The sequence below is a fragment of the Eubalaena glacialis genome, chromosome 11 (genome assembly GCF_028564815.1).
Source record: "Eubalaena glacialis isolate mEubGla1 chromosome 11, mEubGla1.1.hap2.+ XY, whole genome shotgun sequence".
Taxonomy (NCBI): Eukaryota; Metazoa; Chordata; class Mammalia; order Artiodactyla; family Balaenidae; genus Eubalaena; species Eubalaena glacialis.
Genome location: NC_083726.1, coordinates 17620051 through 17646520, shown reverse-complemented (window position 1 = coordinate 17646520; position 26470 = coordinate 17620051). Strand labels below are relative to the sequence as shown.

Below are 26470 nucleotides of genomic sequence, written 5' to 3'. Positions count from 1 at the left end.
CTTTACTGGAATATCTTTTTTATCTGTGAACATTTAATCTTTAGCTTCATAGAATAACAAATTTGAAATACAACTGACCTTCAACAGATTGAGTAAGTAGGCTGTATCTGATATCTTATGTTTTAAGTTCTCTATCTTTATAGGCCTTCCTTAAAATCCTATAAGCTTGTTTAACCTGATTCTACTGCAGACAGTCATAAAAATGAGAAAAGACTTTAATGGAGCAAAAAGATTAAAGTAATCATAGACTGGCCTTCTATAGCTATAATGATTTTTACTCCTACTTTCACAAATGAAAAAAAAATTGTAAAATTTTTTAAAGAATTATATTTTGACCATAGATGAAAGAGCTGACTTTCAAATTGTGCTTGTTTTAAGTTTTAAAAAAAAATTATACTCATCCATCCTTCTCCCTGGAACAAGGGAGTACAGTTAGAAATCTGCTACAGCATCCCAATTAGAGACAATAGGCAACTAAATTAAGGTGGTGGCAGGTGGGGCATAAGGGAAAGGGAAGAGGATTTCACAGGTGGAACTGACAGTCTAGAGAGTAACTAGATAGAGAGAGGGGAGGTGATTGGTAATATTAATAAACTGACAAGAATGATAGAAAGCACAGTTAGAGTGAGAGAAGGTAATGAGTTTAATTTTGAATGTAGTGAGTGGTGCAATCAGCTCCGGAGGACAGGAAAGAGACCAGAGATACAAATCTGAGAGTCAGCAATGTGCCAGGAGTGGTGGACTACACGAAATTACTGATGGAGAACATGTAAGACAAAGGTACTGAAACTTCAAGAAAACCTCAAATCAAGAGGATGAGCAAAGAAAAAGTAAACTAAGAAGAAACCATGAAAGAGGTGAGTGAGGAGAGTGTGGGGTCTCAAAGTCAAGGGTAATAAAAATTTCAAGTAGAGAACAGCCAGTGAAGGGTCTCTAGAAGGTGAGGCTTCGGAGTTTTTGTTGTTGAGACGTCATTAACCCAGAATTGCTTTAATAGCAAATAGAGCATCCGAGCTGGAATACAGCTGACAATGATTCTCCAGCACTCTATCAGAATGGTAGTACTCTGCCTAGGAAACTTGAGATCAAATTCTCTAAGCAATTAAAACACCACAAACTAGATGAATATACCATGTCATCTTAGCTTGATGCCACAAGTTACTAGCTTTCCATCTTCTAATTTGGTTACTTTTACCCCTCTCAGATCCAGAGAAAATTTCAAGTGACAACCCCTGGTCTTTAATTTCAGCTAATCAATCAGCCAATTCTGACAACTCTCTTTGAAAATGAGTTCTGGACTTCAACTATGTCTCACTACATCCCCTGTTACTACCCCACCCTGATCCAAGCCAACCTCATCTCTGGCCTGCAGTATTATTCCAACAGACTCTCAACTTGCCTCCCTGCTTTGGTCTTTGGCCTCTTATAGCTCTGTCTCAACACAACAGTCAAAATAATCTGTTAAAAATATCTATCAAATCACATCACTCAACTGTTCAAAACCTTCCAAAGGCTTCCCATTTCACACAATAACCCACGTCCTCACAATGACCCACAGGTGATCTCACACCCTCTGACTTTCCCCCTCTCTCACTTGGTCCCAGCCCTATCGGCCTCCATGCTGTTCATGTAACACCGTGGTTCTCAAACTTTGATGTGTATCAGAATCATCTGGAAAGATTGTTAAAATACAGATGTTGAGCCACACCCCAGAGTTTCTGATTCAGTAGCCTTGGAGTGGGGCTGGGACCTTGCATTTCTCACAAGTTGCTGATGCTGCTGTTCAGAAGGACACACTTTGAGAACCACTAATATAACAAATCAACAACAGTCCTGTCTCTGGCCCTGGCAATAAAGGGGACATTCTTATCTCAAATAGCCTCAAAAAATAAAAGTAAACAAATTAGTAGATTGAAAAGTAGTTAACTCATGGCATCAAGCCATGATAACATGGTATATTCATCTAGTTTATGGTGTTTTAATTGCTTAGAGAACTGAGTAATTCCTTTAGTTTACGGCTCAGATATCTTATAATCAGTGACCCAATTCTTGACCTGTGGAAAATAGCGGCTCCATCCCATCTCCCCAAAGAAAGGTCCAGCTAGATGACCCTGCAGTGAACACCATGAGCTGAGCTTCTAATCAGCTTTGGAGTTCTCCTGTCTTAAATACGAACAGACAAATAAATAAAATCAGACATTTGATAAAAATATCTAATATAAAATATAGGCACCACAACAAATCAAGTTCAAATAAAAAGATTAAGATTAAATTCAGCTTTAATGGTAATATGTAATCAAACTAAACAATTTAATTTGTAGCATATTCTTTTTTAACCGGATTCCCTCCAGCATGGCTTATTTCAAAATGGATTGGCATGTTTAATCTGTTATTTGAATCTAAACAAATGCTGTGTAATGCTCAAGAATGTTGCTTTTAGAAATATTTTCTTCGAGGTAAGTTAGCCAAAATTTCAGTTTTCCTGGCAAAGTTATCAAGTTGCTTAAATGTTGGTATGCCTAACTATATTTATCAGAACAAAGTTCATTTTCTAACAAAATGAAACTAAAGCCACCTTTTAGCTCTCATTCTAATAACTTTCTTCTCCCTTAAATGTTGCCACTCTTGTTTTTCAAGACGTCTTCTTTATTCTCCTCTCCTGTCAAAAAGCCTCTTGGATTGAGATCTATCTGGGTAACCCATCAGCTCTTAAAACATAATGCAAGGGTAGATCACTGGGAAAAGATGGCAGATGGAACACATGCATGTAATTTCACTAACTTTGAAAACCTTCGTAAAACTACATAAAAGTTTTTGTTTTGTTTTTGAAGACAAAAGCTAGAGGTATACTAGACACACATTCCAGTTGGATGCCAAATGGCCAAGTGTTAAAATCAATATTCAGCTGACACCAATGTCACCATTATATGATGAACTTCTAGGAGATTAGAACAAATGTGAAATTTAATCAAACTTTAAAAATCTTATTACCATCTTACTATTAAATTTTTGAGAAATAAGTTCTTAGCACTGAGGGCTGCTAGATTGATTCTGTGGTCACTATACTTCATATCTGTAATACTATATAGATGCCCACTTTCAAATGAAGTCATTAGACAATCAAGAATGTTTTTGGCTACTTTTGCCAGTCTAGATGCTGCTGAGAATGATGGTGTTACCAAATTATTTGGCTTTCTTTCCTAATTATATTAGGAAAGAAATATAATTGATAAAGGACTTATATCCTCTTTAATTCCCAGGTTTGACATTTTGGTTAATAGTGATGATGCAATTTCATTGAAATAATTGCATAAACTGAAATTTTGTATATTGCTTGATGATGATGCTTTCTAAATATTTTCAGATGAGTCAAAGGGTGTTGCCCTAACACATTTTTAAATTTTAATGTTTTTACACATACTTACTGCTTCACATGATCACTTGAGAAAAATTTGCATTTAAACCTTGGATCTAAAAGTGTAACAATGGAGCCATGTGACTGGCTTCCAAGACACCAAAAAGTAGTGAATTTCCATTTATATCTCAGCTTTTATTGCATTCACGCCAATTTCAGTATCTTCTCAAGAGTAGAATGATAGGACAGATATCATGTAAGAGATACTTGTATACTTCAAGGTACAGCCATTTGGTTACTTAAGAAGTTTCCAATAAAAGAACTGCTTTCTCTGTAGGCAACCACTGGTTATTAGTAAGTCCTGTGACTGCTACCTTCAGAGTATAATATTACGGCTACTTTGTTCAAGCAACACTTCTTAATATATAACTTTTCCATCCTGTTTTAATATCTTGCAGAAGTACATCACAAGGAAGCTTCTAAATCTCTTCTATGTCACGTAATTTTCCTTAGGCCAAGAGAAGTTTTCACTCCTGGAATCTAGAATCGGTAGTTCTCTAATTCTGTAAGAGGGACCTCAGCTCTGAGACCCATGGCTTAGAAGACCTCACTTTGGCTCTCCTTTAGCTATGCCCCATTCCTCAGGATGAAGAGTGTATAGGGCCCAAGCAGTGTGCCCACTCGAAGCCTGTGTCTCATCCCCTTCTAGGCCACACTCCAGATACCTGGGATCATAAAGCTCCCTGACTAAATGGCCTAGAACCCAATGGCCTCTTCCTGAAGCCAATCTTCCTGAAGGCAGACCATGCCACCACTGGTGCATGCCCAAGCCAAGGAGCGCTCAAGGGCTGGCTGTTTGTTGGGGTATAGATGAACGTGAGGTCTGAGGTATGTGTGAGGTCTTTCAAAGTGCAGGACACAGGGCCAAGGGTGGAGAAGGAAGGGGGCAAGCGTCAGACCAGGGGCTAGCTCTCTCCACATCACTATGTTCCAAAATAGAACCCAAGAAGTCCAAGAATTCTAAATTTGATCTTGGACTTCCAGATCATCAAAGGATATACTGTATTTGCCAAGGCAGAAAGATAGAGATTTTTTTAAAAAAATAAATTTATTTATTTATTTATTTTTGGCTGCATTGGGTCTCTGTTGCTGCGTGCAGCCTTTCTCTCTAGTTGTGGCGAGTGGGGGCTACTCTTCGGTGCAGTGCACGGGCTTCTCATTGCAGTGGCTTCTCTTTGTTGCGGAGCACGGGCTCTAGGTGCACGGGCTTCAGTAGCTGTGGCATGGGGGCTCAGTAGTTGTGGCTCGCGGGCTCTAGAGCTCAGGCTCAGTAGATGTGGCACACGGACTTAGTTTCTCTGCGGCATGTGGGATCTTCCAGACCAGGGCTCGAACCCGTGTCCCCTGCATTGGCAGGTGGATTCCTAACTACTGCGCCACCAGGAAAAGAAAGTCCCTAGAAGTTTTTTTAAATTTGTAAGCTTGTTGTTTAATTTTAAACTACATAGACATACGGTTACATGGGCCTCTGTTTACTACATAGACATACAGTTACACGGGCCTCTGTTTACTACATAGACATACAGTTACACAGGCTCAACTGTGAAAGTGAATCTGTACAGAACGCTTATAAATATTTGACATTATTACACTGACATCATTACACTGATTAGATACAATGTAACCTGGAATGGTCTTTTCCAAGATTTTGATATGGCTGACTCACTTTTATTATTCAGGCTCCAACTTACACACCACCTCTCAGAGAAGTCTTCCCTAACCACCTAATATAAAATAGCTCTCAGGAATCACCCTTCATCACTCAACTGTTCAAAGCCTCAGTTCCTCCTCTGTAAAACAGGAATAGTGTTTATCTCATAGGGTTGTTAAAAGACATCCTTGTAAAGCAGTTAGCACAGTGCTGGCACATTATGAGAGCTCACTAACACCCAATACTTCATTATTGCCTGGGCAGAGTATGGCTATATGACCTTTTATATGTAAGGAAAGGGCTTAGAAATTTCCATAGGGCATATGTAGCATTTTCTCTTAATTGAGCAAGCGAATAATAATGTTAATAAAACATTATTTAATGCATTTCCTTTCCAAGCGTCTGCTTCACTCAAGAAACCTTAGGGAACTCACAGCTGCCTGGGGAAAAATGGGGAGAGGGGAAGAGGAGTGAAAGAGGGCTCCCATCAACACCATGGTTGTTCAGATTCCACATCTTGGTTACCTTTAGATACACAAATGTTTCTTCCTAGTTCATAGATTCATTTGTTGTACCTTCTTTAAGGAAAGAAACAAACTTCATATACTAACAGCACTGCAATTAGTAACGATGGCTTAGTTAATTTTTGGCTAACATTCAGTGGGCTGATGGCTCATTGAAGTGAACCTCCCTAGCTACATGGTTTTAATCATAACTGGTTCCACAATGGTGAACCCCCAAAGAATGTTATAGTGAGAAAACAATGTCCTTTTCGGCTACTAAAAAGCATCAGAACCCTGATGGTGGCAGTATTTTCAAAAGTGTTTAACCTTTATGGATGACAATTCTGCAATATGTGGCTAAAGCCTTAAAAGTATACTTTTTTTTTTCCTGAACAGTAATTACAATCCTAGAATTTTCCCAAAAGAAATAAGAAAAGAATGTAAAACTGTATGTATAAGAATATTCATTACAACATTGTTTATAACAGCAAAACATTAAAAAGAACCTATATATTCAATAACAGATGATGGATTAAACCGTGGTAGAACTATACAACAGAAAAACACACAGCCAATAAAAATAATGAGATAGGTCTACATTTATTGATATGGAAAGATGATCATGATCTATCTACAAATGGATATCACAGATTATAAAAGAGAATATATATGATTCCAGTTCTTCTTTTTAGAATATACAGTATGTATCTACATTATGATATACCTATGCATAGGTAGAGATATCCAAGTATAGAAGGATCTATATCAAAAAATTAATAGTGATTATGTCTAGGTAAATAACTGGTGGTAGTTTTAAAGTTTCTTCTTGCTGCAGTTTGTATAATAAACATGTATTACTTTTACAATCACAAAAAGTTTAAATAACAATTTACCAACCATCTAACTATAAAGAATCTCAATATCTGACTTGCCCCATGTTTTAAACACTGATGATAATTGCCAGAACGCCCTGGAATGAAAGGGGGCAAGAATGCTACTTCTTCTCAGGATAAAGGAAGGCCTATAATCCCCAGATTAGACAACCCAGGGAGCTTTCAGGGCATGATTAACAGGCATAACTACTTAGCATAGCCCTGAGGTTCAGAAATTTATCAGTAGACAGAGAAGAAAATTATTTTCCTGGTGCAAGTTCTCCTCAATAGAGAGAAACAGTATATGTTTATGTATAGATAAAACAGTATATGTTTATGTATAGGAAAAAACTTACTGCGGTGGATAATCTGGATGCCAATGTCATTTCCAAGTTCCCTTTGAGACCAAGAAGTGCAGGAACTAAAATGAAAACTTCTGTTACTTTTTTGAACACCTCCCAGTGCTGTAAGAAAAAAAAAAAAAAAAGTATTTTCTGACACCCTTTAAAAAACACTTTAGAATAAAGATTTCTAAAAATCTCAGCCTTTTTTCCGATGTTGCATCTACATTTTGAATAACTACACAGGTCGTTTAATCAGTGAACATTTAGCTTAAGCCATTCTCCAGAGTTCTAAAACCTTGAGTTACTTTAGAAATTCAGTTAGAGTTGGAAGTAATAGCTGATACACTCACTATATCTCATAGTACATCTAGCTTGCTACACAACTCTGTTACTCTTAAAGTCTACTGTATCTCTTTATGATGGCAAGAGTCAGTGTAACTAGTGGTTAAAAACACAGATTCAAGAACCAGATAACCTGTATTTGAATCTTGGTTCCAACACTAATTACAACCAACCCACAGGAAAATTACAGTAATATTATTAGCTCGTTTCACAAATGAAGAAATAAGCATTCAGAGAAGTTAAAATGATTTTCCCAAGATCAAAAAATGGGACCTAGAATTGACCCCAGGAGTTCTGAGTCATCCCATGTTCTGCTCCCCATTTTAGGGTGTGAGGCAAGAGGCTGCAGAGCACAGGATCATAAAAGAGCACTAAACTGGAAATAAGAAAATTTCTTATTCTAGGCACGGATCTGTCATAACCTGGCTGTGTGATCCTAGATGAGTTACGTACCATTCTGCTCTCAGTTTCTTCATCCATGAAATGAAGATACTACCTGCCCTGTCTAGCCTATGAGGAAATACCATAATAATGAAAACAACAGATATTAAAGTACTTTATAAACTGAAAAGACCATACAAATGACTGAATAACACAAAATGCTATTTTACAAGTGTAATTAAGAGGTGATTGTCCCAAAGGACACTTTAGGGACTAAGCATATTAATTTATGCCAAAAAAAATCAAGAATACAGTCTTGTCACTAACACCAAGACAGGTGAGAAAAGTAAGACAAATCCATAGTATAAATGAAAGAAAATTTCAATTTGTCCCCAAAGTTTCCCTAGAGGCTGTTCCAAATAGGTGCAGAACTAGGGCCTAAAGAAGCTTTAGGAAATGTTTATCAGACCAGTCTTTCGTAAAAACCTGGTTTAACAGTTCTACAAGGGAATCCCTCCAGGGTTCAAGTCAATTAAGGATGGGCCTAAAAACAGCACTCGGGGTTCAGTAGCCTCTCAGATTCCTTAACATGTCAAAAAACTAACAAACAATTTTGTCCATGTTTTATGATAGGTAAGAATTCTGCTGTGCTAGTGGGATATGCATCCTTCAGAGATGATGGTGATGATGACGATGATGAATAACAACAGATAATAATAATAATAAATATTAACAACAGTCAACATTCACTGATTGCTTGTTGGTGCCAGGCACTGTTCTAGGCTTTATCATTTAATCTTCACAACAAACTTACGAGATAGGTATTGTTTTTATCACATTAGACATAATTTGGGATTACCTAGGTCACAATATTAAGACACCTACCTACACAATTTTAGAAACACCGGAATATCCAAATTTCTCTATCAGTCACTGCCATCCCACTTTGGATCTGTTGGGATCCATTCCTTTGGGTTACTACCACCCTTTCCAAGTTCAGTTCAAATCAAATGCTCCTGTGAGAATTACTATGAAAACAATTACACCTTAGCATTGATATAACAATAAGAACTATCACATATTGATTTCCAACCTCATGCCCAATAAATTCTGCATTCTTCTCTCTACACCTGCAGAGGTGGGTTTTCAGAAGTTCTCAAACTTTCTCAGCTCACAGCACCTGTAGTGTCTCAGAAATGTTTTCATGACATCCCTAGGCCAAAAGAAGTATCTAACAGTCCTATTAAGTAGCTAGGTCCAAACAATTTAATAAGTATTTATTTCCTAACAATTTGGTAGCCATTTGAAGAAATAACACAAATAAATTGAAAGAATAAATCATATTTTTAAGTCATGTAACCACAAGTACTTACTAACAGGATGTGTGTATCTGTTGGGCACTGCACAGCGTCTCAAACCTTGGAATTTGGAAACTACCGCCTTCATTTCTTGTTCTGTACTGATTTTTGTGTGACACTTGCTTTTTTTCCCAGCACCGCTGAAAATGTGGCTTTGCAGAGGTATGTCAGATGGAGTGTGATCTAATGCTGATATGTTGAACCACCTCGAGTCAGTGGTCTGTAGAGTGTCCAAGAGATGTCACTGTGTTTCCCTCAAAAATTTAACATATCCCACAGCAACCCTGGGGTGTCCAGACACACAGTTTGGGAAATACGAGAATAGTGAGAAACAGTACATCACGTTAGTCAAAGAAAAGGGCTCTGGAATCAGATTATCTGAGTTGCAATTCTGATACTACTACTTTTTTTTTTTTTTTTTTTTTTAAATATGGAACGCTTCACGAATTTGCGTGTCATCCTTGCGCAGGGGCCATGCTAATCTTCTCTCTGATACTACTACTTTTATTGTATGACTTGAGCAAAACTATGCTTTACTTTGTTCATCTAAAATAAGGTCATAAGTGTACCTACCTCATACGGTTGTGCTCAGGACCATGCCTGTACATAGTAATAAATAACAATATTGAGGGTTTATTAGCTATAACACCAAGATATATTATCAGTTAATTTTCCTGTCAGGAAGAGGTAATGCCAAAAAAAAAAAAAAAAAAGTTCAGAAAGGGGATGTTGAGGCAGCCAGTGCCCCAAATAAATTTCACCTACTTATAAATTTTGCCATGATACAGACATGTCCTCTGAGGCTATGTAGATTATTGTGCACTGCTTAACTTCTCCACAAGAATCCTCCCTACAGGAAATCAACTTCTTACTACAGGAACTTCTTACTACTTCCTCCCTACAGGAAATCAACATCTTACTTCATTTTAGATGTCTGTCAATACCCAGAATCTTAGGTAAGCACCCATACCTCAAACATAATGTCAGATTGCTTACATATGTCCTATACTCGAAACCTAAAAATCTATTAATGCCCAAAAGGACAAACAAAAATGAAACTTAAAAAAAAAAAGAAAAATAAATAAAATTAAATTTAAAAAAAAAGAATAAACAAGTTGAGGAATACATCCATAGAGTCCTAACTTAAAAATAAACAGAAAAAGTTTAAAAATAACTAATTGGTAAAAGAAGCTTATGCAATTTTTTAAAAACTTATATACCCCGGAGCTGGAGATTTGTTTCTCATTTTAACTTAGTTTTAAAAAACTAAACCCATTCACTTTTAGACATATGACCCAGTGACCAACCTCATTCATAATTTTAAAAATGCAAATTAGGGCCTTCCCTGGTGGTGCAGTGGTTGAGAATCTGCCTGCCAATGCAGGGGACACGGGTTCGAGCCCTGGTCTGGGAAGATCCCACATGCTACGGAGCAACTGGGCCCGTGAGCCACAATTACTGAGCCTGCGCGTCTGGAGCCTGTGCTCCGCAACAAGAGAGGCCGCGACAGTGAGAGGCCCGCGCACCGCGATGAAGAGTGGCCCCCGCTTGCCACAACTAGAGAAAGCCCTCGCACAGAAACGAAGACCCAACACAGCAATCAATCAATCAATCAATAAATAAATAAGAATGTGAATTTCTTTTAAAAAAAAAAAGTGGATGTTTAAAAAAAATGCAAATTACAAGGTGATCAATTTTCTTCTGTGAGATTGGTAAAGTTCAAAAAGTTGGATAATACTCCATCGGTAAGAGTATAAGGAAATAAGCACTCCATTACACTATTGGTGAGAACATAAAGGTTTAACTTCTTTGGGGGAATTCAGCAATATCTATCAAATGTAAAATGCACATAATTTTCAACTCAAAACTCTACTTCAAGGAATTTATCCTACAAATAAAGTTGAACGTGAGTTCAAGCACATACATATAATGAGTCAACTTCATCACTGTTCATAATCACAAAAGATTTGAGGTACTTTAAATCTCCTTCATTAGGTCACTTGGTAGAAAAACAATGATACATCTTTGCAATAGAACATAACAATAGAGCTCTCCAGAAAAGAATTTGGTAAATCTGTGCATATCTACAAGGAAGCTCCAAGATAAATTAAGAAGAGCAGGGTGAAGAGCAGCATTATAGGGTGTTTTTTGCTTGTGTTTTTTAGTGAATATACACACACACACACACATATATATTAGCATATATATATATATATATACGAATGTACATGCATTTAATGTCAGTGGAAGGAGACAGAAAAAAATAATACCAGTAAATTCTAAAGAAGGGAATAGGGGAAGGGCACATAGAAAAGGAGACTTCTGGGAGCTTCAAGATGGTGGAAGAGTAAGACGTGGAGATCACCTTCCTCCCCACAAATACATCAGAAATACATCTACATGTGGAACAGCTCCTATAGAACACCTACTGAATACTGGCAGAAGACCTCAGACCTCCCAAAAGGCAAGAAAATCCCCACGTACCTGGGTAGGGCAAAAGAAAAAAGAAAAAACAGAGACAAAAGAATAGGGGCAGGACCTGCACCTGCGGGAGGGAGCTGTGAAGGAGGAAAAGTTTCCACACACAAGGGAGCCCCTTCATTGGCGGAGACTGCGGGTGGCAGAGGGGGGAAGCTTCGGAGTCACGGAGGAGAGCGCAGCAACAGGCATGCAGAGGGTAAAGCGGAGAGATTCCCGCACAGAAGATCGGTGCCGACCGGCACTCACCAGCCCGAGAGGCTTGTCTGCTCACCCGCCGGGGTGGGCGGGGGCTGGGAGCTGAGGCCCCGGCTTAGGTCAGATTGCAGGGAGAGGACTGGGGTTGGCTGCGTGAACACAGCCTGAAGGGGCTAGTGTGCCACAGCTAGACAGGAGGGAGTCCGGGAAAAAGTCTGGACCTGCCATGGAGACAAGAAACTTTTTCTTCCCTCTTTGTTTCCTGGTGCGGAGGAGAGGGGATTAAGAGCGCCGTGTGAAGGAGCTCCAGAGACAGGCGCGAGCCGTGGCTATCAGCGCGGACCCCAGAGATGGGCATGAGACGCTAAGGCTGCTGCTGCCGCCACCAAGAAGCCTGTGTGCAAGCACAGGTCACTCTCCACACCTCCCTTCCCGGGAGGCTATGCAGCCCGCCACTGCCAGGGTCCCGTGATCCAGGGACAACTTCCCCGGGAGAACGCACGGCACGCCTCAGGCTGCTGCAACATCACGCTGGCCTCTGCCGCCGCAGGCTCGCCCCGCATCCGTACCCTTCTCTCCCCCGCGGCCTGAGTGAGCCAGAACCCCCGAAGCAGCTGCTCCTTTAACCCCGTCCTGTGTGAGCGAAGAACAGACGCCCTCAGGCGACCTACACGCAGAGGCGGGGCCAAATCCAAAGCTGAACCCCGGGAGCTGTGCGAACAAAGAAGAGAAAGGGAAATTTCTCCCAGCAGCCTCAGGAGCAGCGGATTAAATCTCCACAATCAACTTGAAGTACCCTGCATCTGTGGAATACCTGAATAGACAACGAATCATCCCAAATTGAGGAGGTGGACTTTGGGAGCAAAGATATATATATTTTTTCCCTTTTTCTCTTTTTGTGAGTGTGTATGTGTATGCTTCTGTGTGTGATTTTGTCTGTACAGCTTTGCTTTTACCATTTGTCCTAGGGTTCTGTCCATCCGTTTTTTGTTTATTTGTTTTTTTACTTTTTAAAATTCTTTTCTTAATAATTATTTTTTATTTTTTATTTTAATAACTTTATTTTATTTTACTTTATCTTATTTTATTTTATTTTACCTTCTTTCTTTCTTTCTTTCTATTTTTTCTCCCTTTTATTCTGAGCCGTGTGGATGAAAGGCTCTTGGTGCTCCAGCCAGGCGTCAGGGCTGTGCCTCTGAGGTGGGAGAGCCAACTTCAGGACACTGGTCCGCAAGAGACCTCCTAGCTCCACGAAATATCAAACAGCGAAAATCTCCCAGAGATCTCCATCTCAATGCCAAGACCCAGCTTCACTCAATGACCAGCAAGCTACAGTGCTGGACACCCTATGCCAAACAACTAGAAAGACAGGAACACAACCCCATCCATTAGCAGAGAGGCTGCCTAAAATCATAATAAGGCCACAGACACCCCAAAACACACTACCAGATGTGGACCTGCCCACCAGAAAGACAAGATCCAGCCTCATCCACCAGAACACAGGCACTAGTCCCCTCCACCAGGAGCCTACACAACCCACTGAACCAACCTTAGCCACTGGGGACAGACACCAAAAACAATGGGAACTACGAACCTGCAGCCTGCAAAAAGGAGACCCCAAACACAGTAAGTTAAGCAAAATGAGAAGACAGAAAAACACACAGCAGATGAAGGAGCAAGGTAAAAACCCACCAGACCTAACAAATGAAGAGGAAATAGGCAGTCTACCTGAAAAAGAATTCAGAATAATGATAATAAAGATGATCCAAAATCTTGGAAATAGAATAGAGAAAATACAAGAAACGTTTAACAAGGACCTAGAAGAACTAAAGAGCAAACAAACAATGATGAACAACACAATAAATGAAATTAAAAATTCTCTAGAAGGGATCAATAGCAGAATAACTGAGGCAGAAGAACGGATAAGTGACCTGGAAGATAAAATGGTGGAAATAACTACTGCAGAGCAGAATAAAGAAAAAAGAATGAAAAGAACTGAGGACAGTCTCAGAGACCTCTGGGACAACATTAAACGCACCAACATTCGAATTACAGGGGTCCCAGAAGAAGAAGAGAAAAAGAAAGGGACTGAGAAAATATTTGAAGAGATTATAGTTGAAAACTTCCCTAATATGAGAAAGGAAATAGTTAATCAAGTCCAGGAAGCACAGAGAGTCCCATACAGGATAAATCCAAGGAGAAACACGCCAAGACACATATTAATCAAACTATCAAAAATTAAATACAAAGAAAAAATATTAAAAGCAGCAAGGGAAAAACAACAAATAACACACAAGGGAATCCCCATAAGGTTAACAGCTGATCTTTCAGCAGAAACTCTGCAAGCCAGAAGGGAGTGGCAGGACATATTTAAAGTGATGAAGGAGAAAAACCTACAACCAAGATTACTCTACCCAGCAAGGATCTCATTCAGATTTGATGGAGAAATTAATACCTTTACAGACAAGCAAAAGCTAAGAGAATTCAGCACCACCAAACCAGTTTTACAACAAATGCTAAAGGAACTTCTCTAGGCAGGAAACACAAGAGAAGGAAAAGACCTACAATAACAAACCCAAAACAATTAAGAAAATGGGAATAGGAACATACATATCGATAATTACCTTAAATGTAAATGGATTAAATGCTCCCACCAAAAGACACAGACTGGCTGAATGGATACAAAAACAAGACCCATATATATGCTGTCTACAAGAGACCCACTTCAGACCTACGGACACATACAGACTGAAAGTGAGGGGATGGAAAAAGATATTCCATGCAAATGGAAATCAAAAGAAAGCTGGAGTAGCAATTCTCATATCAGACAAAATAGACTTTAAAATAAAGACTATTACAAGAAACAAAGAAGGACACTACATAATGATCAAGGGATCAATCCAAGAAGAAGATATAACAATTGTAAATATTTATGCACCCAACATAGGAGCACCTCAATACAGAAGGCAAATACTAACAGCCATAAAAGGGGAAATCGACACTAACACAATCATAGTAGGGGACTTTAACACCCCACTTTCACCAATGGACAGATCATCCAAAATGAAAATAAATAAGGAAACACAAGCTTTAAAAGATACATTAAACAAGATGGACTTAATCGATATTTATAGGACATTCCATCCAAAAACAACAGAATACACATTTTTCTCAAGTGCTCATGGAACATTCTCCAGGATAGATCATATCTTGGGTCACAAATCAAGCATTGGTAAATTTAAGAAAATTGAAATCGTATCAAGTATCTTTTCCAACCACAACGCTATGAGACTAGATATCAATTACAGGAAAAAAATCTGTAAAAAATACAAGCACATGGAGGCTAAACAATACACTACTTAATAACCAAGAGATCACTGAAGAAATCAAAGAGGAAATCAAAAAATACCTAGAAACAAATGACAATGAAAACACGACGACCCAAAACCTATGGGATGCAGCAAAAGCAGTTCTAAGAGGGAAGTTTATAGCAATACAATCCTACCTCAAGAAACAAGAAACACCTCAAATAAACAACCTAACCTTACACCTAAAGCAATTAGAGAAAGAAGAACAAAAAAACCCCCAAAGTTAGCAGAAGGAAAGAAATCATAAAGATCAGATCAGAAATAAAGGAAAAAGAAATGAAGGAAACGATGGCAAAGATCAATAAAACTAAAAGCTGGTTCTTTGAGAAGATAAACAAAATTGATAAACTATTAGCCAGACTCATCAAGAAAAAAAGGGAGAAGATTCAAATCAATAGAATTAGAAATGAAAAAGGAGAAGTAACAACTGACACTGCAGAAATACAAAGGATCATGAGAGATTACTACAAGCAACTTTATGCCAATAAAATGGACAACCTGGAAGAAATGGACAGATTCTTAGAAATGCACAACCTTCCGAGACTGAACCAGGAAGAAATAGAAAATATGAACAGACCAATCACAAGCACTGAAATTGAAACTGATTAAAAATCTTCCAACAAACAAAAGCCCAGGACCAGATGGCTTCACAGGCGAATTCTATCAAACATTTAGAGAAGAGCTAACACCCATCCTTCTCAAACTCTTCCAAAATATAGCAGAGGGAGGAACACTCCCCAACTCATTCTACGAGGCCACCATCACCCTGATACCAAAACCAGACAAAGATGTCACAAAGAAAGAAAACTACAGGCCAATATCACTGATGAACATAGATGCAAAAATCCTCAACAAAATACTAGCAAACAGAATCCAACAGCACATTAAAAGGATCATACACCATGATCAAGTGGGGTTTATCCCAGGAATGCAAGGATTCTTCAATATATGCAAATCAATCAATGTGATACACCATATTAACAAATTGAAGGAGAAAAACCATATGATCATCTCAATTGATGCAGAGAAAGCTTTCGACAAAATTCAACACCCATTTATGATAAAAACCCTGCAGAAAGTAGGCATAGAGGGAACTTTCCTCAACATAATAAAGGCCATATATGACAAACCCACAGCCAACATCGTCCTCAACGGTGAAAAACTGAAACCATTTCCACTAAGATCAGGAACAAGACACGGTTGCCCACTCTCACCACTATTATTCAACATTATTTTGGAAGTTTTAGCCACAGCAATCAGAGTAGAAAAAGAAATAAAAGGAATCCAAATCAGAAAAGAAGAAGTAAAGCTGTCACTGTTTGCAGATGACATGATACTATACATAGAGAATCCTAAAGATGCTACCAGAAAACTACTAGAGCTAATCAATGAATTTGGTAAAGTAGCAGGATACAAAATTAATGCAGATACCTCTTGCATTACTATACACTAACGATGAAAAATCTGAAAGAGAAATTAAGGAAACACTCCCATTTACCACTGCAACAGAAAGAATAAAATATCTAGGAATAAACCTACCTAAGGAGACAAAAGACCTGTATGCAGAAAATTATAAGACACTGATGAAAGAAATTAAAGGTGATACAAATAGATGGAGAGATATACCATGTTCTTGGATTGGAAGAATCAACATTGTGAAAATGACTATACTGCCCAAAGCAATCTACAGATTCAATGCAATCCCTATCAAACTACCACTGGCATTTTTCACAGAACTAGAACAAAAAAAAATTCACAATTTGTATGGAAACGCAAAAGACCCCAAATAGCCAAAGCAATCTTGAGAAAGAAAAACGGAGCTGGAGGAATCAGGCTCCCTGACTTCAGACTATACTACAAAGCTACAGTAATCAAGACAGTATGGTACTGGCACAAAAACAGAAATATAGATCTATGGAACAGGATAGAAAGCCCAGCGATAAACCCACACACATATGGTCACCTTATCTTTGATAAAGGAGGCAAGAATATACAGTGGAGAAAAGACAACCTCTTCAATAAGTGGTGCTGGGAAAACTGGACAGGTACATGTAAAAGTATGAAATTAGAACACTCCCTGACACCATACACAAAAATAAACTCAAAATGGATTAAAGACCTAAATGTAAGGCCAGACACTACCACACTCTTAGAGGAAAACATAGGCAGAACACTCTATGACATAAATCACAGCAAGATCCTTTTTGACCCACCTCCCAGATAAATGGAAAAACAAAAATAAACAAATGGGACCTAATGAAACTTAAAAGCTTTTGCACAGCAAAGGAAACCATAAACAAGACCAAAAGACAACGCTCAGAATGGGAGAAAATATTTGCAAATGAAGCAACTGACAAAGGATTAATCTCCAAAATATACAAGTAGCTCGTGCAGCTCAATACCAAAAAAACAAACAGTCCAATCCAAACATGGGCAGAAGACCTAAACAGACATTTCTCCAAAGAAGATATACAGATTGCCAACAAACACATGAAAGGATGCTCAACATCACTAACCATTAGAGAAATGCAAATCAAAACTACAATGAGATATCATCTCACACCGGTCAGAATTGCCATCATCAAAAAATCAACAAACAATACATGCTGGAGAGGGTGTGGAGAAAAGGGAACCCTCTTGCACTGTTGGTGGGAATGTAAATTGATACAGCCACTATGGAGAACAGTATGGAGGTTCCTTAAAATACTAAAAATAGAACTACCATATGACACAGCAATCCCACTACTGGGCATATACCCAGAGAAAACCATAATTCAAAAAGAGTCATGTACCAAAATGTTCATTGCAGCTCTATTTACAATAGCCAGGACATGGAAGCAACCTAAGTGTCTATCGACAGATGAATGGATAAAGAAGATGTGGCACATATATACAATGGAATATTACTCAGCCATAAAAAGAAACGAAATTGAGTTATTTGTAGTGAGGTGGATGGACCTAGGGTCTGTCATACAGAGTGAAGTTAGAAAGAGAAAAACAAATACCGTATGCTAACACATATATATCGAATCTAAGAAAAAAAAAAAAAAAGGTCATGAAAAACCTAGGGGCAAGATGGGAATAAAGACACAGACCTACTAGAGAATGGACCTGAGGAGATGGGGAGGGGGAAGGGTAAGCTGGGACAAAGTGAGAGAGTGGCATGGACATATATACACTACCAAACGTAAAACAGATAGCTAGTGGGAAGCAGCTGCATAGCACAGGGAGATCAGCTTGGTGCTTTGTGACCACCTAGAAGGGTGGGATAGGGAGGGTGGGAGGGAGGGAGACGCAAGAGGGAAGAGATATGGGAACATATGTATAAGTATAACTGATTCACTTTGTTATAAAGCAGAAACTAACACACCATTGTAAAGCAATTATACTCCAATAAAGATGTTAAGAAAAAAAAAGGAGACTTCTTTCTCCATTATATATTGTTTCATACAGCTTAAATATGCTTTACCAGATACATACATTATGTTTTTCATTAAACGTTTTGAAATAATTATAGATTCACATGCGGTTGTTAAAAATAATAGAGAGATCCCATGTATCCTTTATCCAGTTTCCCCCAATGCTAATATCTCACAAAACTCTAGGACAATCTCACAACCAGGATATTGATATTGATATAGTCAAGATACAGAACATTTCCATCACCACAAGGATTCCTCCTGTTGCCCTTTTATAGCCACGTCCACTTTTCTCCACTCCCTTCTTAATCCCTGGCAACTGCCCCTTCTTAATCCCTGGCAACTGCTAATCTGTTCTCCACTTCCATAAAATGTTGATTCAAGAATTTTTATAAATGAATATAGTATGTATAACCTTTTGAGATTTGCTTTTTCCACTCAGCATAATTCTCTGGAGATTCATGTAGATTGTTGCATGTGTCAACAGTTCATTCCTTTTTGTTGCTGAGTAGTATTCCATCATATGGATTTACCAGAGTTTGTTAAACCATTTGACTGCTGAAGGACTTCTGGGGTGTATCCCAGTTCTTGGCTATTATGAATAAGGCTGCTGTAAACATTTACGTACAGGAGTTGTGTTAGCACAAGTCTTCATACTCTGGAATAAATGCCCAGGAATGCAATTCCTAGGTTGTATGATAGTTAATGTTTAGGTTTTATTTTTTTTAAAGAAACTGTCAAAGTGTTTTCCAGAGCGGCTGTATCATTTTAAATTCCCAACAGCAATATATGAGTGATACCATTTCTCTACATGCTCAACAGCATTTGATACTACCACTATTTTTTATTATAATCATTCTGATAGGTACACAGTGATATTTCATTGTAGTTTTCATTTGCGTTCCTCTAATGGCTAAGGATACTAAATATCTTTTCAAGTTTATTTGCCATCTGTACATATTCTTCTGTGAAATGTCTCTATGCTTTTTTTTTTTTTTTTTTTTGGCCAATTTTCTAACTGGGCTGTTTTTGTTAAAATGTTGAGTGTTTGAGAGTTCTTTATTCTAGCCTTTTGCCAGATGTGTAGTTTGCAAATAATTTCTTCCTCTCTGTAACTTGGCTTTTCATCCTTTCAACAAGGTCATTCACAGAACAAAATTTTTATTTGATAAAGTCCAATTTATCCATTTTTCATTTTATGGATCACGCTTTTGGTGTCAGGTTTAAGGGCGTGTATCCCTCCACCAAATACCACAGTCTTGATTACTGTGGTCATTTTAATAAGCTTGGAATCAAGTAGACTGATCCTTCCCACTTTGTTTTGATTTTTAAAAAGAAAATTCTATTTTCTTTCCCTTTGCGTATACATTTTAATATTATTTATTCTATTAAAAAATCTTGTGGAGATTTTTAAAGTTCTGTTAAACATGTATATCAGTTTGGGGAGAACTGACATCTTTATTATGTTGAGTCTTCTAAGCCATGAATATGGCAAGTCTCTCCATTTATTTAGATCTTCCTTGATTACTTTCATCAGTGTTTTGTAGCTTTCAGCATACAAATCCTGTACGTGTTTTGTAAGATTTACATCTAGGTGTTTGCTTTTTGAGTAAATGTTATTGTATTTTTAATTTCAATGTCCACATACTCATTGCTAGAAATAAAATTTATTTTTTGTATGTATTGTGTATCCTGGGCCTTACTGAACTCATTTATCAGTTCTTGGAGGTTTTTTTTGTTTTGGTTTTGGTTTTGGTAGATTCTTTGGGATTTTCTAAGTAGACAATCATGTCATCTGCAAATAGGAACAGTTTTATTTCATCCTTTCCAATCTGTATGTCTTTTATTTCCTTTTCTTGACTTATTGCACTATGTTGAATAAAGGTAATGAGTGTGGACATCCTTGCCTTGTACCTGATCTTAGGGGAAAACTGCATTTGGTATTTCATCATTAAATTAAGTATAATGTTGAGGAAGTTCCACTCTATTCCTATTTATTTGAGTTTTTTTTATCATGAATGGGTGTTGAATTTTGTCAAATGCTTTTTCTGTATCATTTGACGTGGTCATGTGATTTTCTTCTTTAGCCTGTTAATATGGTGAATTATATTGATTTTCAAATAGTGAACAAGACTTGCATCCCTGGAATAAACCTCATTTTTCATGGTGTATAATTCATTTTATATGTTGCTAAATTCTATTTGCCAATGTTTGTTAAGGATTTTTTTGGTCTATATTCAGGAGAAGTATTGGTCTGTAGGTTTTTTTGGGGTTTTTTGGTTTGTTTTTTGCATTGTCTTTGGTTTGGTATCTGGGTAATACCAGTTTCTTAAAATGAATTGGTAAGTGTTCCCTCCTCTTCTATTTTCCAGAAAAGCTTGTGTAGAATTAGTGTTAACTCTGCTTTAAACATTTGGTAGAATTTTCAGGTGAAACTATCTGTGTCTGAAGATTTCTTTTTTGGGAGTTTTTAAAATTATGAATTCAATTTCCTTAATAAGTATAGAGCTCTTCAAATTATCCACTTCATTTTGGGTGGATTGGGGTAATTGTGTTTTTTGAGGAAGTGGCCCACTTTAAGTTGTAAAATTTACCTGTGCAGAGTTGTTTGTAGTACTTCTTTACTATCCTTTTGATGTCTACAGGATCTGTAGTGATATCCCCTATTTCATTCTGATCTTGGTAATTTATGTCTTCTCTCTTTTTTTTTTCATTGTCAGTCTTGCTACAAATTGTCAGATTTATTGGTCTTTGCAAAGAACCAGATGTTCGTTTCACTGACTTTTTTCTACTGTTTTCCTGCTTTCAATTTCATTGATTTTTGCTTTTATATTAATTATTTCCTTTCTTCTGCTTGCTTTTGGTATATTTTGCTCATTTTTTCTAAGCTTTACTGAGGTATAATTGACAAATAGAATTGTAATATATTTTAAGGGTACAGTATGATGACTTGATACACATATACATTATGAAAGGAATTCCCCCAACAAGTTAATTAACATATCTATCACCTCACAGAGTTACACTTTTTTTTTTTTTTTGGTGAGAATACTTAAGATCTACTCTCTTAGCAAATATCGAGTATACAATACAGTATTATCAACTACAGTCACCATGCTGTACATTAGATTCTCGGAGCATACTTACCTTGTAACTGAAAGTTTGTACCCTTTCACCAACTTCTCCCCATTTCCCTCACCCCCTCAGGCCCTGGCAACTACCATTCTACTCTCTGTTTTTATGAGTTTGACTTTTTTTTTAAAGATTCCACATGTAAGTGATACCATGCAATATTTGTCTTTCTCTATCTGGCTTATTTCACTTAGCAGAATGCCCTCCAGGCTCCCCGCTGGGCCTTTGCTGATGTGGATGTGGGTGAGGCCACGGTTTTTTCTGTAGTGTTTGGCTAGAGTAGAACAGTTATTGTCTAAAACTGTTTTGTCTTGCTAGGGTGTCCCTTTCCTAGTCCTTCAGCTACAAAGAGCAGGCTTTTGTTGGTTTGGTTTGGTTTTGTCTGCCCTTGTTGGCATTTCTTGGTTGCCCGCTTCTTTAGCTCTGAGTCTGGGATGTATGAAGCAAAATAACTAGAACGAACCCAGCTAAAAATGTAAAAGACCTGTGTTCAGAAACTGTAAAACATCAATGAGGGGAATTAAAGATGACCTAAATAAATGGAGGCTATTATTCCACGTACCTGTGTTGGAAGACTAAACAGTGTAGAGTCAATTCTCCCCCTTATTATCTCTGAATCACAATCGCTACTACTTTTTTTGAAAACTGACAAGCTTTTATACTAAAGCATACATAGAAATGCAAAGGGAAAAGAATAACCAAAGCACTCTTCAGGAAGAATAAAGAGAGAACATTCTCTACTAGATATCAAGATTTATAAACTAGAGTAATGATGATGGTGTGGCATTCACGACAAGAGACATAAATACACCAAAGGAACAGAATTGAGAGCCCAGAAGTTGACCTACACATAAATGGGAAAATATTTATATTTATAACAAATATTTTGGTTATATAACAGTGCAGAGACAATTGGAAATCCATGTGGAAAGGAAAAAATATAACCTCTACCTCACTCTGTACAAAAACCGACTCCCAGTAGGGAATGATCTAAATGTAAAAGGCAAAACAAAGCTTCAAGGAGCTATTATAAGAGAGTATCTTAATTCACAGGGTATGGAAAGATTTCTTAAACAGGAGACAAAAAGCACAGACCATAGCAAAGTAGGGAAAAGGGGACTGTATAAAACTTAAGAACTTCTGCTCATCCAAACACACAACTGAGAGAGTAAAAAAGCAAGCCACAGAGGGGAAAAAATTTTGTAATACATGTAACTAGAAGGCTTACATCCAGAATATGCAAATAACTCCTATAAATCAATAAGGCAAAGATAAACAATCAAATAGGAAAATGGGCAAAGAAACTTCACCAATGATATCCAAATGGTCAGTAAACATCATTAGTCATCAGGAAAATCCCAATTAAAACCTCAATGCGATGCCACCCCACATATGCCAGAATTTCTAAAATTAAAAAGACTTCTGATACCTTGTATAAACAATAATATAGAGCACTGGACCTCTCATATACTGCTATATTAGTCTGTAAATTGGTACAACCACTTTGGAAAACCATTTGACAAATGCTACATTTAAATATCTGCATATTCTAAGACCTAGAGATTCCATTTCTACATATATACCCAAGAGAAATGCATGCACACATACAGCAGGAGCCTGGAAACACCATTAGGCCCAATGTCCATCAACAGTAGAATGGATTAAAAAAATAGTAGAATGGATTTAAAAAAATAGTAGAATGGATAAATTGTGATGTATTTATACACTGGATTACAACACAGCAATAAAAATAAATGAACAACAGTTTCCTAAAACTTACGTAATGTTGACCAAAAAAACCCAAACATAGAAGAATATATACTCTATACTTCCACTGGATAAATTTTGAAAAGAATTAAGTAAAACCAAGCAGTGGTGCTTAATAATACACGCTTATAAAGACAAAAAAGTTCTTATAAAAATCAGATTATTTAAAAAAAAAATCAGATTATTGATTATCTTTGGTGATGGAGAAAAAAAGGAAGCTATTGGAAGGGAGCACTAATGAAGACTAATGAAGTATAGGTAAGAGTCTATTTCTTGACCCAGGTGATGGTTATACGGTTGTTTGTGTCATGAAAATTCACTGAGCTATATGTTTTTGTTTTCACTGAGCTGTTTGTTTTCACCCTGTATGTTTTAAATTTCACAATTTAAAAGTTTTAAAAACCTCATTCAAATGAAATCTTTCAAAACATTTACATTATGTCTTTATGATTTTTAACACTGAAGTTTAACACTATAAAGTCCTTAGGGCTAGCAGTATTAAAGTTCATAAAATCATAAAGGAACTTTTCCCAATTACACACGTGCTCTTCTCTCAAATAGCATCAAGAAATAAGTGAACATGCACCAGAGGAAGGTACATAATGAACTATGTAAATATTCTGCTTAACAATCTATACTCTAACATATTTTTCCTATAGATGTTATCATCCTATAGCTAAATGTTGAGTGTTTCTTCAGAATAACTGGTATATGAAGAAAAAAAAAAAGTCAACCCCAAACAGCATATTCATTTTAGCAGCTATGATACTATGGTAATAATTTGAAACAATTATATTTCAAGTGGACAGATAGGTTAGGTCTCCCTAGAGTATTACAGTCTATTCAAAAATTCAATATACTTAACACAGTATATCTTTTCATATCTTTTCTCCATCTGATGGTGGAAAAATTAGGTTTCTATTTATGTACGTTTGCCATTTACATAAAAATGTTATCTGTTTAAAAGTGTCTTAGAGTCACAGATAACCTGAGGTTTCTTTTAGGGGGCAAACAATGAAAGACAAAGGCACATGAGGATAATGTTTCTAACCCTTTCCTAGAGCCAAGCTTTCTCTGACTGATGAATGAAAACTGATAGTAACAGAATGCCACCTTTTAACAATTTACTACTTTAGAAAGGTAATTATATAATAGGTAATTTTGTAATTTTATATAATACTACATTAAGAACTCCTACAAGTCAATAAAGTAATGTACCCATTTTTTAAATGGATAAAAGATACAAAAAAGTGTATAAGAAATATTCACAGAAAAGGTAAGAATGGCCAATAAACACATGAAAAGATGCTAAGACATTAATAATAATTAAAGAATGTTAATTAAAATATGATAACATTTTCCTATCAATTGGCAAAAATGAAAAAGATCAAGAATATCCAATGTTGATAAGGGTATGGATAGATAAAAGTACTTATATACTGATGGCAGGACTACAAATTGGTACAAACTTTTTGAAAGGCAATTTGACAATACCTATAAAAATTTTAAACACATACAGCTGCCCTAATACCCAGCAATCCCATTTTTAAAATCTATCCTATGAAAAAATTAGTATGAGTGTGTAAAGATAAATTTATAAGGATATTTGTTATAGCACCAGCATGGGAGAGTGAATAAGTAAATTTTGGTGTATATATACAATGGAAATATCAAGCACTCTTTTTAAAATGCTGAATATCTTTGTTATTAATTTGGAAACATGTCCAAGATACATTAATAAGCAATGCAAATAAACTGCAGAAAAATATATATAGCATTTCATTTTTATTTTTGAAAAAAGACTCTGCACATATGCATGTATATTAGCATAGAAAAAAGTCTGCAAGTATATACAGCAAACTCTTAACAATGGTAACCTCTGGAGGGGAAGAGACTTTTGGTTTGGAGATGAGGAATAGGAAAGACTTATCTTTTATTTAATCCTCTGCATTGTTTGAATTCATTTTAATGAGCATATATTAATTTTTATTTTTAAAATAAAGATGTATTTAAACATAACATTTATTGAGTTATTCATTTAGCTGATTTACCCAATTTGGGATTACTTTACTATTTAATATTTTATGAAAAGTTACTTTATGGTCAGAATGAGACAATTCTCTTAGAACTTCTAAAGGAAAACAAACAAAAAAACAGAAATAGCAGATTCTTCACCAAAGTCAGCATCAGTTCATTTTAACTAAGGGATAAATTAAATCTAAATATAATGTCTGAGATTAGTAACCGACACAAAGCACTTTAAACAACAAAGACAGTGAAGTTAAACAAAGATGAAAACCCACCTGGACTATATCCAAAACCATGCCAGCTGAGACTGTTCCAAAGCCAGCTAACAAAAATGGCACAAGTATTTGCAGTGCCATGACACCACTGGACTCCTTTGGTAATTTCTGGTTTGCTTCCACAATGACATCTTCATCACCATCTCTAGATACATCTTCATCTTGTAACATGGCCGTAGTTTCTGAAGCCTCCCTTCCATCACAATAATTGTAGTTGGCGTAGTCATCATACTTTTGGCTACAGCTTGATGGCGTGTGCCCACTGTTGCCATGAAAAGATGGCTCTGAGAAACTGTGATATTCCATGTGCTGTTCAGATCTATTACTAAAAGTTTGTGCTGCAGTTGATAACCCATCTTGCCAAATGCTGTTTCCTTTTTTGTGCCTGTCTTCCTGGTTTTTCTGGTAAATTACCGGAACCATACTCAACAGTAAGTTTAAAAACTTATCAGATTGAATTGTATTTAAACTTAAAGTCCAGTCTACAAAACCTCCTCCACTACTTGGACCACCACTTGTTCTGCTGGTAATAGATCTTCCTTTACTATTAGTCATATTGTCATCGCAAAAGACCCTGTACGCCTTAGATCTCAAGCTTCATGAACCATAGCAGATGAATCAGAACCACATGAATGCTGGTTTAAATTAAGATGTTGACTTCATTGTGTAGAAAACAACGTTTCCACTAGAAGAAGATGTTTAGAAGTTCCACAGAGGGATTGGATCTGGAAAAATAAAATAAAATAATTTTTAAAAGTCAGATTAACTATCTTGATACTTCATAATTAAAGGTATAAAATAACACGTTCTTAAACCAACCCTAATGTACTGATATTATACCCTTTGGGCTTAACACATAATTGCTTTGTACACAGAAATGTAGTATACAGCTTTTTTGTGTGTTCTATCTTGGTTAAAAATGTTTATCTTTGCATACTT

At 36.9% G+C, this 26470-nt stretch overlaps 1 protein-coding gene and 1 non-coding gene across 2 annotated transcripts in view; both read right to left on the bottom strand.

Annotated features, from left to right (window-relative positions):
* The window catches only part of SLC41A2 (solute carrier family 41 member 2), a 108279-nt gene extending 82193 nt beyond the window's left edge, over positions 1–26086 (bottom strand). The window contains exons 1-2 of the mRNA XM_061205101.1: positions 25532–26086; positions 6798–6905 (exon numbers count right to left, since the gene is read on the bottom strand). Coding sequence (XP_061061084.1) covers positions 6798–6905; positions 25532–26086 — 663 coding nt within the window. The remainder of the gene's footprint in view (positions 1–6797; positions 6906–25531) is intronic.
* On the bottom strand, positions 9291–9393 carry LOC133101801 (U6 spliceosomal RNA). The gene has a single exon (XR_009702699.1). It is a non-coding gene; the product is annotated as a U6 spliceosomal RNA (small nuclear RNA).
* Positions 26087–26470: the final 384 nt, after the last annotated feature.